The sequence below is a fragment of the Passer domesticus genome, chromosome Z (assembly GCF_036417665.1).
Source record: "Passer domesticus isolate bPasDom1 chromosome Z, bPasDom1.hap1, whole genome shotgun sequence".
In the NCBI taxonomy this organism is placed as follows: Eukaryota; Metazoa; Chordata; class Aves; order Passeriformes; family Passeridae; genus Passer; species Passer domesticus.
The window spans coordinates 60,933,404-60,949,718 of NC_087512.1; the positions used below are offsets into that span (position 1 = coordinate 60,933,404).

The following is a 16,315-nucleotide window of genomic DNA, read 5'->3' on the forward strand; positions in this document are numbered from 1 at the left end:
TACTTTTAAATAACAACCTCACAATATTATGCTCTTTCTGTTTTACTTAAAAACCTTACTTTTTATTTTTGTCCCAATTAATATAGTTCTAAACTTCAGAATTAATGTAACAGAATTTCCACTCATTGAGGGCCTCCATAAAGCAAAGTAAATATAGGTGAGTTTGAACAATGGACTTCCCTGGAATAAGTAAGTAAAAATCTAACATATTATATCTCTGCATGAAAAAGATGTTAAAAAGTATTGAAAAACAATCCAGCACCTGTGTCAGCACTTACTTCTTGATCCTCTCACCAAAGGAAGCAATTTCATCTAGGATATTCTGGACAGTGACACACACCTCCTGGATGGCATAAAGTCTATTCATAAATCCTTTCTTTTCACTGTCCTAAATAAAAGAATAGGAGTAGTTGAGTAAAAGAATTTCTGACTGTAGGAAAAGGATTGTGTAGCCATCAATTAAGTATCAGAAGGTCCTGCATTACAGATTCATATAAAAGAATTGGTAAAACCTGGCAATAAGAAAACTATTTCTTGTCCTGTAAACAGTGCTTATTGCAATACATATGGTTTCGTATATATGCTGAGCTCCACACAATTTTGTCTGCCACTGCATTAGCTTCTAAACACATATTTTAATAAGCCAGCTCTCTAGGTTTTAAACATGCTGAAGGTGCCAACCTTGTATGTTGTGTACTCTTTCAAGTGACAAGTGTTATAAGTAGAAAAGTTATCAATTTTTCATAAGTTGCAGAGTTAACAAGTTAAACCAATTGCTGTTGTTAATAACTTCATGTTGTAATCACCTGCTGCTAATAGTTTTTCTTCAATTATCTGTTAATGGTTAGAAATCAGTTCAATTGTCCCCCTGCTGTTTCCTGGAGGACACCTGAAGCTGCAGGTAGCGTGGGGCGGGGGAGGTGATGTCGAAGCTGTTATGCAAATGAGGAAGCCTCTCACCAAATTTTGCAAGAAAAAGCCCTAAAACAACGAGCCAACATGGAATTAAGAGATCTAAGTGAGGTCTAAAGGTGAGGAACTGAATCCCATGTCTGCTAAGATCCTTTTTACCTCTCACCCTAACCTCAAAGGATATTGGCTAGAAAGAGGACCTTGAATGTCAGACTGAAAAGCTGGAATCTCCTACTGCTTCTCGTGAGGATGGAAGCCCCAGCTCTGCCTGTATTCCAGCAGACACAGCTGCATCATCCTCCTCCTCCATGCCATTCCTGGGAGCAGCAGCGATGTGGGCGAGACCCATTGTTTCTCCGCACCTGAGCTGATTTTTTAAATAAAGCCATTAAAAAAGGAGAAAGATCTCCTGCCCTATTTATTTCACCAAGAGTCATATAGTGGAATAAATGCAGTTTGTTGAAATGCTGGTTCTTGAGATGATGTAAGCAGAGGAAAATAAACATTTCTGATGGAAGGCACAGAGCAAGAAACCAGAAAAACTCAGCCCCTATAGAGAACTGTTCTTTTTCCCCAAAATATCTGTCTCTAAATCTAAACATTGCAGCACCAAATCCACTACAATACTGTGTTAGATGGGATTAAAATGAAGTATCACCATGGAAAAAAAAAATAGTTTGTCTTCATTTTATTCCAGACCACAGACAAGACAAAAGGTTATGTTCAACATTTCCAATGAGTTGTTGCCATATTACCCTGCCAAGTTTGAATGTGATTATTGTTTTCTGAAAATAAGAAATGGAAAGAAAATTTTGTGCTCTTAGGAAGACATTTCATTAATGAAGTTCAACTTTTTGTAGTCACAAACCACATGATACAACAGTCTCTGTCATTGACTCCAAAGTTCAGCATCTAAAAATATATATGTTGAATTTAATTTTTCTTTTCTTCCCCTGATGGGTAACTATCAGACAGAACATTTGTTCACTCATTTTGTTGACATTTTTGCTACCTTAATAAATTAGATTGGAAGAAAACATGATTCATCATTTAATAATTTCAACATCACCGGTTCACTGACAATGGAGTTGTCAAGATTACCTGTGAAGATGTTTGAAACACAGGTTATCTAAAAAACAACCACAAGAGAAGCAGACAGTGATTAAGTGTAATTTATAAACCAAGCACTTCAGACAAAGCAAAACCACCAGTTTCTTAGGCAATGTGAAAAACATTGTATTTCACATAAGATTAATAACATTTATATCACAAAGAATTTTGTTTTCTGAAAATGACTATAATGGATCAGAACTAGTGATATCAACTACATCCAGTGCTGCACAGCAACACAGACTCATTTATGTAAGTAATTTCCTTAATATTTGCTGCATTCTTGAAGCCTTTGCAATGACGCCATTAATCTCCTCAGGTATACAGCTTCTGAAGATGTGCATCATATATCCAGCGTGCTTCATTTGTCATCAGGAAATATGCTCAGAAAATGTCTGCTCTATTCCTTCATGTAAAACACATACTTCCAGTCTAATGTTCTCTTGTACAGCAGAAATGAACAATAAGCCATCAGGTATTTTTATGCTTTCTAAATATGTATACCCCTTGCCTCTTCAGTTTTAAGAGATTCTGCCCTCCATGTAAATTCGTTTTGGTTTATAATTAACTTGTGTGAAAAAAGAATTATGTCACTCTAACAAAACCTGTGGCATATCCAGAACTCAAGTGGGGTTACATTCAAAGGTCCTAAGGCTGTTTTAATTTATAAGTATCTAACACGATAAATTTGTACCTTTATTGGTGTCATGATTTAGGAATGGCACTCTCCAATTTAGTGCTCCCACTGAGGTTTCCAAATCCTGCTGCTGCATGCACTCTCGGTCCCTCCCTACCCCACTGGTGGGCTGGAGTGGAGGCACAAAAGATCGTGGTCGAGATAAAAACAATTTACTGGGAACAGCGATGAGATAAGGAAACAACAACAGCGACAATGTCAAAAACAAAAAAGTACAAAAGAGAGAGGGTGATTTACATGCAAAATGCTCACTACAGAACCTGACCCGCCCACAGGCACACCACTGGCTCGGAGCCAGTGCCACACTTACTCAACCAAAAGGAACCCCTCTTCCCGGAAGAGAATCCCTTTCCCCTGCCCCCAGTAACTATGTGAGATGGCAGAAAATAACCTCTGGGTTCCAGCCATCTCTCCTCCTGGCTACTCCAAAAATTCATGCAGTCCTAGCCAGAACCAGACAATCCAAAAATATGTCAGTTTTAAATCACTTCCCACAAATTCCATAAAGACAGAATGAGACAGAAAAACGATCACTATTTCCAACCCACTGCACCTTCTGAGCTTAAAAGAAATTTGTTGACATACTCTGAGGCAGGATTAGACAAAACAGCACAGGAAAGATGAGGCAGTCAAAAGAATCATGGTTCATCGTTGCTTAAACTATTCCAACTACTCCCAAATGTCCCACAACTATTAACTGTTTCTTATTCCCTGCTCCAAATATTTGTGTAAAAAAGTAGCTGGTCTAGGGAAAAACTGCAGTTATTTTCTTCCAGCAAGATGCCATGTTATCAAATACAACACATGAGCTACCTAGAGTAAACCAAGGTTCTTAATAATTAGTTTTTCAAACACTATTGGCATTTCCTTTCCAGAGAAAGATGCTGTGAGAGACTGGAGAAGATTAGTGGTTTGAAACATTTCAGTTGCATGAATGGGATAAGGGGTAAGACAAACCTTGCCCTGGTGAGGTTGCTCCCTCCACCCCACCCCCTAGAGCCTGTACCCCAGCCTTGCAATGGCACAGTGGATGCAATGTTCCAAACCTGCCCCTGGCGCCCCTAACCCAGCCCCAGAGTGGCTACCAGATGTCCCACATGGGGGAAGGACCCAGGAAAGCCAATGGGTACTCATGCTAGAGCATGAGGCAAACACTTGATCACTGGAACCACCAGTGGTAGTAATATTTTTTCTTTTCTATATCTCTTCTATATTTCTCTTTGTTCTTTTTCTTCCAAATACTTCTTCTTGAAGCCTAAGTAACTTAAAATCAGATGGGTTGGAGTTTGGCAAGTTGAATGGACTTGGAGCTTGCTCAATTAATGCCTTGTGAAATACGTTACGGTGATTCAATGTTGCTTTACACTTTTGCCAAAGTTCACCGATTTTCTGAAGTTGCCAGTAAAGTTTTTGTTGTTTTGACTCTTGAGAAATATCTTGTCAGTATTTCTCTTTTGCATCTAACTCTGAGTAAAAGAAAACACCAACCTGTAAGCCTCTTTAAGGGATTCAGCAAGAGAGTTCTGGGGCCTTGAAGATGGGCCGTGACTGGAATCAATTTCATCATTTGCACGACTACAACTGCCAATTTTCTGGAGATAATTGTCATTTAAATAGTAGATAAAATTTATAATACAAAGCTAACAAAGCTTAATACAAAGCTTTATTACTATTTCATTTGTGTGATTTATTTGTTTGCAGAAGGCTTAAGGTATCATAGAAGCAAGAGATTTGCTAGGGCATAGTTGTGAGCACAAACTGTGAAAGCAGAGTCAAATTGATGATGATGGTCTGACCTGAATTTTAAAAAGGGTATGAACCCAAAATAAAGACGGAGAAGATGTCCTACTCCACTTTCACAGGAAATTGTAAATTAAAGAATGAGATGCTGTTTGGTGAATAGTAATACTTAACATTTACACACTGATTTTCAGCCAGAACTGTATTTTCCTTTTGATGAAACCAAAGCAAAACAAAGCAAATTACTAGCTCTAAACTATGTCCAGCTAATTTACACAAATCCCTAAATAAAATCCATGTTATGTGAGTCTTTTTATTCAACAGACTGTTCTTCCAACCCCATGACGAAATAGGGTGACTTAGGAAAGGATTACATCTGTAACCCCAAACCTCTCTCCTCTCCAAGTGAAAGTGCATTTAAAAACTAAACATTTCAAATTACAAGGAAAGCAGGAGAAATAAATAAGCCAGACTCAAAAGTATACTCTGGTACAGGTTTAAGCCAGAAAAGGGGGGGAAAAAAGTTTTAAGTACAGAGAATAAAACTCTGAACATTTTATGGTGGATAACTGTCCTACTAGTAACTTCTAACTTGGAGAGAAAGGCACAGATCATAAGAGCAGAGTTTTGAATAGAGTTTTGAATAGAAGTAAATGCTGAAGGCCAGGATATTATCCCACCAGGGAAGGCCTGACCCCTTCCCCTCCACACAGGCATCCAAAACCACCTTGAACATCAACCTTTCTAGGCTCTGTCACCTGTGGCTGCAAAAGCAAATGTATAGCCCTGCTGCTATAAGTGAAGAACCTCTCTAATCATCCTTGACTTTTAGTAACAAGCTAAAAAATCTCTATTGCTTAAACAGAAACTTCTGTGAGAAAACTCTTCAGATTATTTCAACTAATAATTGGTGTTGAAAATAAAGTCCATAAATAGGCACCCATATCATCCCTCAGCAGGAAACTCAGCTATACACAGGGCTCTAACACTGTGGCAGACTGCCTTTGTGGACTGATGACACAGACCCAGAAGTAGTTGGTAGTACATGCATTAGTCCTTTACTGGCAGGAGTCATTAGTACTGACCAGAAAAATATACAGATACAGACTGTGAAATACTAGTCCATGGTGTGGCCACTGCTTAAAACCCCACCTCAGTAATTGCATTCCAAACCCTAACCACTGCTGTCTGTGAAGCCCACAAAGAAGAAGATAGTAAGCCAATACTGTTTCAGCTCTGAAGGCCTTTGATCTCCTTAAAGTCTTCTGAATCTCTATCAGAAGGCCTCAGATCTGGTGACAGACATCCAGTTAAGTTTTTATTTTATCAAATGTGGGAGACAGAAATCCTTCTGGTGAGCAACATAAAGCACTCTGAGAAAGGTTTAACTAGCGGAGAGGTGAAAAACAAGTCCTGTAACCAGAGAACGGGTTGCATGGCTCGTGTGTGGTCACCGTGTGCGTGGGGCAGTGATTGTTTGGGGAGATGCATGGACACCACGTGATCAGAGAGCTGCAGAGAGCCACTTGGGTAAAGGGACACGTGAACAGCGACACTGTAGTGGTAGGCAGCCAACGCATGCTAGGTTTGGTTACGTTTAGAGCACAGAAAGGCTTGGTTTGCTGCAATTAACAATCTTCTTCAGCGCAAGCAAGAAGGTCCATGTGTCTTTGTTTCCCATGGCTACAATCAAATTCTCAGATAAGTAGAAGGAGGACAGACAACCATGATATTGTTATCTTAACTGTAGTAGCAGGTCTTGAGGTAAAGCTGAATGGTCTACAGGATCTGGAGAGATGCATGATGTGACTTGAGACTGGCTTCCTTATTACATCCTATAATGAGCTGACAGAGTCAGGTTATTTTAACTGTTTTTCCCCCTTGCAGGCTATCACTGATGGAACAGCACAACCACATTATTCTTCCCAATTCTTAAACTGAAAAAGTATGGGAAGACTCTTGGAGATATTAAAGCTTCTCAGTGGGACCTTAATGATTCAGAAATTCCCACCCTTTCAGTAAGCCAGATTGCAACTCTTGAGACTTTCACTTATTTCAAATAGTGACAGATAGCATGTCCAGCAGACAGATACCTGTGTATGTTCTCTTTTCAGCATCAGCAAAATAGAAAACCTTTTTGGTACTCCTTCCACTCTGAAAAGGACCAGCAGGAGCAGGCTGCCACTTCACCTCAGACATCAAATACGTAGGTTATGTAGATAATCAGAACTGAGCTTTTAAACTTGGGGCTTCAACTTCACCCATATTACTGGGCACCACACCTTAAGTGACCACATTTTTCAGATACAATCAGCTGTCTACAAATGGTTATTACATCATCTTTAAAATCTATGTGCTAGCATGTGTCTTTATGTGTGCATGGTGATGAGGTCTGAAAATAATTGCTCATGCCTAACTGAAAATCAAGCTGAGGATTATAAAATATTGAGAAAACCACTTAATAATGAAGAGTAGAATTTTACAGAGAGAAATTATACTTGTGGTCATCATTATTAAAAATAGAAACAATAAACTGTTATTGACTAGTAAGATTCCATATTTAAAACAGGAGACACTAGGTACAACAGAAATTATAAAAACATATGGAAGAAAATACTGAAGATTAAGGAAAGAACTGTTAAACAGAGACTTTTTTTACCATTGCCCAGCCTTTGATAAGATCTGCAGTTGAAGACCTGGTGTGATAAGGGGCCATGAGCATCCATTGATAATGGGCCCATGATAGTGGCAGTGAATGTGCCCAGCTGTAAAGGTAAGTGGACTGCAGGGCCAGCTGACTATCACCTACATCGGGAATATCCTGTGAATATCCCGTGAATACTGTGTCCATGGTCCTAAGCTGGAGTGGAACTGCCCAGTCACTGCCATAAAGCACCACAAAGCTCTGTATAAGTGAGTGCACAGCAAGTTTGTCAGACACCTCCTCACCAACAGACAAAGGAAGAAGGATCTTCACAGGATGCCACAGATTCTTGGTGGTGATTACCTTTCTTGCTTTCTGTAGTTCTTTGTTTTTTCCTACTTTTCTGTTTTCTTTCTTGCTCTTTCGTTGATAGTGAGAAAATCAAAAGTTGTTGATTATCAACATTTGACCTCCTTTGTGTCATAATCTCACTCTGGGTATATTGGAATCCTACCCCTCCCTGTGTTTGCAGTTTAGGACACATTTCCAGATTGGGACAGACTCAGTTTATGAAGATACTACACCTGTGAGCATGAATAACCCGCTTTTAGCAGTGAGGTAAATATCTCCAGTGTCCCTTCCAACCTAAGAATTCTGTGATTTTGTGTGAATATTATAACAGTCTGTTCTTCCTCAAACCTTACACTGAGAGTTGATAAAAATAATTTTGAACCTTCTGTGACCTTTTGGCAGTACCACCTATGTAATGAATTAGATTTTTTTTCATGGACTGCTGAAGAGCTAGAAGATAAATATAAAACCGGGGGAAATATGCCAAGAGCTACAGTAATGATTCTAAAGAAAAAAGATATTGCAACCTTTCCAAAGTAAAGAAATAACACTGTAATGGCAATTATGTAAATTATATTTAAATTGAGATTTTTTTTACTAGTGCTCTTTATTTTCTCTTTCTTCCTATCACATTACACAGTGTTGCCCAGTGCTTTTTTTAAAAAATATGTTCCTTCCTGATCTCTCCTTCACTGCACACTTGAATGCTGTAAGGACAGCACCCCAGATAAAAGGCAGAAACATGGAGGCAATAGAGCAAGTTTATAGAGCAACTTGCCATTCCACCAAAGGGCCTTCTAGTGGAGAGAAACAAAAATTTAAATTTTCTTTGCATAATACCTTTCTGACTAATGCTAAATCTTATGAGGTATTCATTTCATATATACTCTAAGGAAATATATTACTTGAAAAGGGTGAAAGGTTGTTTCTTCATGGTGATACATACAGGAGCAAAAAGTCAACAAAAGGCATAAATTTTGCTTTGCCTTTCTTGGCCTTGTTTTGGAAGGAAACTCATAAAACTAAGGCTGTAGGGTTGAGCACTGGGGTGATTAGAACATACACAATTAATGTGCTTTAGGTATATGTTTTAAGTACCTGAAATTCTTCTTTTGTATGTCTTTTTCTTCACCCCTTTGACTATGCTTAAAGAAGGGAAGACAGAATATCTTACTTTACTTGAGTCAGAACAACAATGGAGCTTGACGGTGATCTCATTAATAGTTCTTTCGTACCCAGCCACATCAATGTAATCCAAAAGAGGCTAACACAGAAGTTTTGGCATATTGAACATCAGCTGTTTGCAATAGTTAATTTAAGAATGCAGTCCTCATATTCTACTAAAGAACAAAAGCTGGCCATGATTTTACAGTTGAGATTATAAATTCCAGTGGTTCTAATGTGTTTACCCTATGCTGAATGAAAGCTGCAATTAATAAGGTCTTATATAAATGTGAGGGATGATAGATACAAAAGTTAAATCTCAAGGGTCTAATAACCCTCAAAATGTAAGGAAAGATCCTGCTAGTTGTATTGGAAAGAGTTATTTTAAATAAGAAGAACTTTGATATGCAAGAGCCTTGAAGAATGGTGCAATAGAAACAAGACCTAACAGCTAGTATAAAAATTCTGCATGCAGGTAGGGATGAAAGAAACAGACGGAGAAACCAGAAAGAGAATGCTGAAAGACTGAGCTCATCAGAACATCTGAATCCTTGAGATAGTCTGTAATCATTGCTTATCTAAATCATACACACACATTTTTGTTATCCACTCATTATCAATAAGATAATCAAAAATAATCATCAAAATAAAACAGTACTCTCTTTTGAAAGTTAAATCTAGCCTGAAAATTTATCTTTTAATAAGTGCCTATACACGTGTCACTAACTGATATGCAGGGAATTGATATGCAGCAGTACTGCTGGAGTTAGTCATCTAAAATTTCAGTTGCAATTCTGAAATACATTTTCTTGGATGTAGCAGAACTAAAAGTTAATTTGATATTTTAGTGTATATAGAAAACAATTTTCATTTTCTCCTTGTAAATATTACAATGTTACATGTGCTTTTGCACAAAGATCAAGATTGACTGTTCAAGATTACCTCCACGCTGGGCTAAGACACTCTGCATTAAACTCTGCAGATTTAGATTTACTGTCTCTGGAAGTTTTCCAATCCTGTGTTGACAAGATATTGTGATCTTGGAACTCCTAATATGCCACATACCTAAACAAACAGCTCCGTTGTTTCTCTCTCAGACTCCCCACTATTAACAACATCTTTATATCAAACACAGAAAAAAGTAATTTTGTATTTCAAAATTAATGTGATCACATCTTGGACTGCTCATGTTTTTGGTTCTCAGAAATCACAAGACATTTTCTGAAACTTCCTTACCCAACTAGCACAGTATGGTATGAAACTGCCTGGGCCTGGTCAAGCACACTGCTGAGCAGAGTACTACAGAAATGTCTTTACTGTTAGTATTTGCTGCCCAAACAGTGCTCCTTTAGAAAAATCAATCCAAACTTTTTAATGTCTGTTTTTGATTCCGGTGATTTAACTCAATGGCAAGTTGCTATATGAAAAAAAAAACAAACAAACAAAACCATTTTCCTGGGGACACTGTTTGCGAAGAGCAACTGCACAGAGAGATAAAATTCTTAGTGACTATATGTTGCTTCCATATTCTGATGTCAACAGAGCCCAGATGGCCTACACCAGTTGAGGAACAAACCCTAGAATCTGAAACACTTGATTGCTGTCAAGTGATTAATCATTAAGAATATGATCTGGAAGAGAAAAATATCACACCGTAGCTCAGCTAAACCAGCAAGTGTAGATTATCAAAATAATTAATTCTAAACACAAACCTATAGCAATGAAGATGAAAACAGTAGTATGGGAAATCTGGTTGGGATTGTTTTTATGAGTTGAATGCTTAAAGGAAGTAATCTTGAAAGCACTCTGGGATTGAAAAGGATGGTCAAAAGAACCATGACTATTCAAAATCAAGAAGAACAATTCCATGATCATAATCACTGTTACTTTAGCTCAGAAGAAATCCTACCATGTCCAGAGTAGAAAAGATTACATGATGTTCTAAAGACAGTGGATATATAAATACACATTTCAAACAGCAGGCACAGTTATCCAAGGAATGTATCAAACTGATACATTAAAGAACGAAAGAAAACAAGCCATTCCAACCAACTCCTTTTTTACATGATTCCCCTGGATAAATGTTCAAACTGTGCTTTTGGAAAATTACATAGTGAAGAAAAATATTTTGGCATTTGAGGCAAAGCAATATAAAATGGAAGAAAACAGTAGCATCTAGAAAATAGATGCTAGAAAATGTACGGTGGACAAGGAATCATGAGTGAATCAGGAATTCTAGCATGTCTTTTAGAAAATCTTGAGAACAACCTGAAGGTGCTCTATTGCCCATTTTCTTTCTATGTTTATTTCACTGAACTCAGAAAAAATACCCCCAAAGCCAAACAAAATTAAAAAACCCCAAAACAATAACAAAAAAAAAGCCCAACCCAACCCAGCAAAAAAAAAAAAACCAAAAACTCCACAAAAGCCAAGAAAGCCCCAACAGACACAAAAAACCCCACGCAAATGAAAAAAAATCCCACAAACCAAACCCCACCCCTTTTAATTTGTTAGGAATTACTGACATTTTGGAAAATATCTAAATCTGAGCCATGTAGTGAAGATGGGGTGATATTGTGAATATGCAAAAATCAAAACAAAAGGCAATTTGTAAACATGTTATTTTAATGTCTGCCCACTACAACAGTCTGTTCTACATGCATTTTAAATATGCTTCAGCGTGCTAATTTCTCAGAAGTAAAAATGCACATATTTATGTTGGACCACAGTAAATCACACTGACTAAAAACTGTGAGAGGTGCTCACATTCAGCTGATGTACTGCAGACTACAATATCAGAAAGATAAAAAGTAGCTCAAAGGCATTTATTTTCTCAATTTTTTTTTCCCCAGAAGAAAAAATATTTACAGTGTAGGGAAAGGCTGGGACTGTGCACTTGCATGTATGTATCTGTTACTTCACAATAAAACATATAGAAAAAGCTACTAGCTTGTCTTCAGTGACTTAAAGCAAATTTCCTCCTAGAATTAAATAATAAGACTTGCTGACTTGAACTAATAATGAATGGACCTGGATTAGAAAGAAAAAGGAAAGCAGAATGTTGTTAAAATAAATACAAAAAACCATATGATTACTGTAATGTTGGAATGACAGCTGAAAAAAACAAATGGCAGGAAATACAAACAGTTGTCATTCTTCAGGAATGACTAACTCAGCCACTGAGCACTCATGACACAGGAAGCAGACTGGGTCACAGATATTTATACTAAATCTTGCAGTTAAAGAAGCAAAAATCCTGCTGAGACATACATAATATAAAAAATAAGTATTCAAAATAATTTATCTGCTTTCCTGAAGAAACAAATAAGCAAAGTGCTTTAACCAGTAACCATGTGACATGTATTTCCCCAATTTACCTTTTTTTTCCATAATCTCCTAACTTGCCTAGTGCCTATTTAAGAACTTTAAAGCACCAAGATCAACAGATCTACAAATGCCAGATGAGGAGGGCTGGGAAACCTGCAGCTGACAGCAAATTAACAAATCATTGCTGTTTAACAATTCAGAGTGGATATTGGACATTAAGGAAATGTATGAATGAGACAGACTCTAGAATGAGCAAAACAGGGCACCCAATAGCACTCAGCCTGAAAAGCTGCAAAAGAGCTGGCATTCAACACATGATGCATCCCTGCTCAAAGGGGATGCTTTTGAACACAGAATTATTTTCAGTAGAGAAAACAGGAAATTGTAAAGAGAATTGAAGACCCTCTCTCCCTTCCTAAATTCCTGAGCCTTTTGCATCTTTTTCACAACTGCCAGTGATCCATGTAGGAAGGCATCAGCTTCAAAGGTTTGCTGGCACCAGCTGTCCACAGATGCAGAAGCACTGTGCTTCTCCAGCTCCACTACTGCTGCTCTGATGGTGCATGTTGTGTATAGCGCATCATCCCTAACAAAGTGCAGACTGTTTAGGATAGCTATTTTATTCACAGAGGCCTTTTCAGCAGAGAGAACAAAACAGCCCTCCATACTTAAAAAGCTTGCTTCTTCCAAAATTTTAAGCTCATTGCTTGTTTTTGTGATACTCAGAAAAGCAACAACCACCAGCCACACTAAAAGAATTCAATGACAGCTCTCTTCTTCAACTTTCAGTAGTCTTTGTATTATTTATTGTCTAGTAATAAACTTGAAATGCTTTGCAACCTTGGTTGCAAACTCAGTACCCAGCTGCAGTCCGACAACAGCAGGGAATAATGCTGCCAATGTAAAAATATCTTTTTTTATTCCTTTGTGACTGCTTTCCCTAGATTTCATTATTTCTCCTGGATCTGCACTTTGTCATATCTAGGGCACAGCAATACTAAGTAAGCAGGCAGAAGGGATGTGAAATTTTTATCACAGAAACAACTGGCTAGGAGGTTATACCATATTCAAGCTTTTCCCAGAGAAAACATGGAAGAGAGCAGGTGCCATTCTTCTAGAAAGTTGTGCTATTCTAGTCTGACAATTTGGGATTAAACATACAGACACTTGAGATGCTCAGACTTTGTGGCACAATAATTATCTGAGAGGCTAAGCAATACCACTGGATTAAAACAGCTTTTTGAAAAGCAGCAGCTTTGTGTGATACTTAAAAATAGCCTTTTCTATTTTAGCACAGTTCTTTGCTATCAAACAGATGGAAGGATGGCTCATGCACAACACAGGGTGGATTTGTGCTTGTGCAGAAACAGAATAGCCAAGAAAAATGAGCACATTAAGGTCAAACAGTTATACCATATTATGAAAAGATTTCTCAGGCTTTTAGAGAATGGTGGGGTAGGAGTTTCCACAGCTGTTTTTTCCAAGTTACTCTCAATGGCTTTCCTTCCCTGAGTTTGCCCACTCTTATGTTGGACCTACATAAGCTTCAAGAACCCACACCACTGTTAGTGTTTCAACTATTTCCCCCAAGGTTCCTTCAGAGTTTTTAGGCAAACACCATCAAGTGCTGATAATTTGTTATTATTAATTTTGTTGATTTTTTTCTGTAGCTTCTTTTACCAAAACTGGATTTGAAGCAGACAAACCCTATGGAAACTTCACCATGGTCTTCCATAACGAATACACACACAAGAAATTACAATTACATCTCTTAAATCCAAGGCCCATGGGTAGGTTGTTTTGAGTTCCTAGTACCATACACTGAAATTTGCAAATTAGTTATTACAAAGTTCTTGAAAATGTCAGAATTTTAAAGCCATCAAATCAACAATGAGAAGGCAATTGATAACTTACATTGTGCTTAAAATAAATGTTAGGCTGTTGCTGGAAGAAAAAGGATATCAAAATAACTATGCAAGGAGAGTGAAGTAAAAGAGCATATTATATATATACACAGAAAGATTAATTGTAAAAATTAATTGAAACGATGTTTAACATATTTATAAATCTAGATCAAAAAGAAGGAAGGTTGAGATGCTCAGTTTGGAGGTGGCAGAATTACTTAAAGATATTATGTCAAACTTCTGAGGAATATAGTGAAGATAATTGATTACTAACACTAGTAGTTTACTTAGTGCCATTGTATAAACCTAATAATTTCAGCTAAAGTACTGAATCCAAATTAAAAAATAAAAATAAAAATAAAAAATCAGATTCAGAAAAGCAGACATGATATTTGACATAATGAAAATCATGTGAGGAAAATTAAGATGAATTCACTACAAATTAAAAAAAAGTACTAGGACATTTTAATTTACACAGAGGATGAATGAATATAATCAAGATACTCAAAAAAATGAATGGTTTAGAGAGAGTAAATTAAGACTCTTAATTACACTCATAAGACTGTAGAGAGAAATGGTCTAAGAATTTGAAAGGCAGAAATAAAGCTGATAAAAGTAAATTCCTTTTTTCCATTCAATGGAAAACTCACCGGTGGACCTTTCTGACAAAGCAGCATTAGTATGAAAAACTTAATAAAACCAACAGTAGAATTAAACCCATATACCATCATTTTCCTAGTAGGAAAGGTACTAGGTAGGACAACTATCCATCATTTCACACAAAAATATGACACTTCAAAAACATCTTTAGAAACTTGAACACAAGTTTAAGTCAGAATACAGAGCAAAACTTATTATGAGAATTAAGTATAGACAATATATACATGGATGATCTTAAAGGTCCCTTCTACCCTAAACTATTCTATATGATTCTATGAGCTGAAATCTTTCCTATTTACTATTTGAGGCACTTGCACATTTGTTAAAACATTTCAGAAGAGTGGTAGTAGAAGAAGAAATCAGTACACAGAATCATGGAAGTTCTGACATTTTAGCCTAGACAGAAAGTACTGAGAAGTACTGTCCACTACTTTCTATAGAGGATTGTACAGATATGAAAACACCTTAACCTTATAGTAAAAATAAACTTCCTAGGAACTTTCCAAACAAACAGGGTCACAAGATTGTTTTCCAATGACAGCACTGATTTCTAGTAGAAGGAAAAAAACCTTGCAAATACACATCCTAGGTGAATAAATGTGTAATTTTATTGTGGTTTTTTTTCTGGTTATGAAAACTGGGACTAAGAGAACAGCTGGCATGCCCACAGCTGCAACACTAATCACTTGCACCAATCCTGATGTCATAAGACCTATTTTGTTTCCTTCAGGTGAACTCTGCCAATCCACACTTTGAAACAGATTCATTTTTACTATACAGTTGTATAATGAAGAGAGCTCTGGTGTGCTCAGGGAAGAGATCTTAATATCAAAATATCTTCAACCCTATCTCAAACTGAAAATCACATGAGAACTTTTTTTTTACATATCAAAATACAGAAATGGGGAGGGTGGGAGTGGTGGTGGTGCAGGGGTGTTTGGGCTTGCTTACTTTTTAGGTAGAAATCAGCTAACTACGAGTCAGTACCTCTGTACTGTGCAGTAACTTCTTCCTCTTCCTGAGATATGAGACTTCACTTGGACTCCAAGCTCTGTAGAAGCTGGCACTCCTGAACACACAACTCCCACAGGGCACCCTACTGCACTGCCTTGGCCCCAGAATGTCACCACCTTTGTTATGATTTTAATGTTCTTGATTCATGTGAAGCTGAAAATACTAATGTAGTGGAAAATATTAATATAGTGCTACAAGGGAGAGAAACCAAGAGTGTTCTCTAGCCAGCCTTACTCAAAAGCAAGGGAGCACAGATGTGTGCAGAATTCAAAGCATTTCCCTCCAGTATCTGCAAGACATCCGTGTTGTGTTATGATAATACAAAGGGAATGTAGGGAAAATCCTGTGACTCCTAGGGATAGCACAACCTGACTGGGCATCCTTCCAGGGCTGCCTTTGAGACTGCTCCCCACCACACAGAGATGGATAAAGCTCTTTATTAGTAGCTCTATTGACATTAATATGTAATATTATTAATATTAATAAATAATTACTGTCATTAAGACGTTTTTGTTGTTTGTCCTAGGAAGGGAAGGGGGCAGCTGTCAGAGCAGAGCCTGCTGGGTCCCAGCATCCACAGAGGATGAGTCTACCTTGAAACAGGGGGCAGAAAAACAATTTTCTTCTCCAGAGAGGATGACTCCAGCATCAAAAGGGTTGAGATCTGCTCAGTGGCTAGAGGCTATTAACTATTACACCCTTATGCATGGCCATGTGTTTCCAACTTTTTTATATCCCATTTACATTGTATAAATCCCCTGCTTGATTTCAGTGGCAGAGTTGCACTGAGCT

General features: G+C 37.5%; 1 protein-coding gene across 7 annotated transcripts in view; it reads right to left on the reverse strand.

The window, feature by feature from the left end:
* MCTP1 (multiple C2 and transmembrane domain containing 1) overlaps positions 1-16,315 on the reverse strand; it is a 214,198-nt gene that overhangs the window by 9,175 nt on the left and 188,708 nt on the right. For all 7 annotated transcript variants that reach the window (XR_010354192.1, XM_064405543.1, XM_064405541.1 and 4 more), the window contains one exon: positions 279-388. Coding sequence is in view for 6 of the 7 variants with exons in the window: in XM_064405543.1 (XP_064261613.1) it covers positions 279-388 (110 nt within the window). In the remaining variant the exon portion in view is untranslated. The remainder of the gene's footprint in view (positions 1-278; positions 389-16,315) is intronic.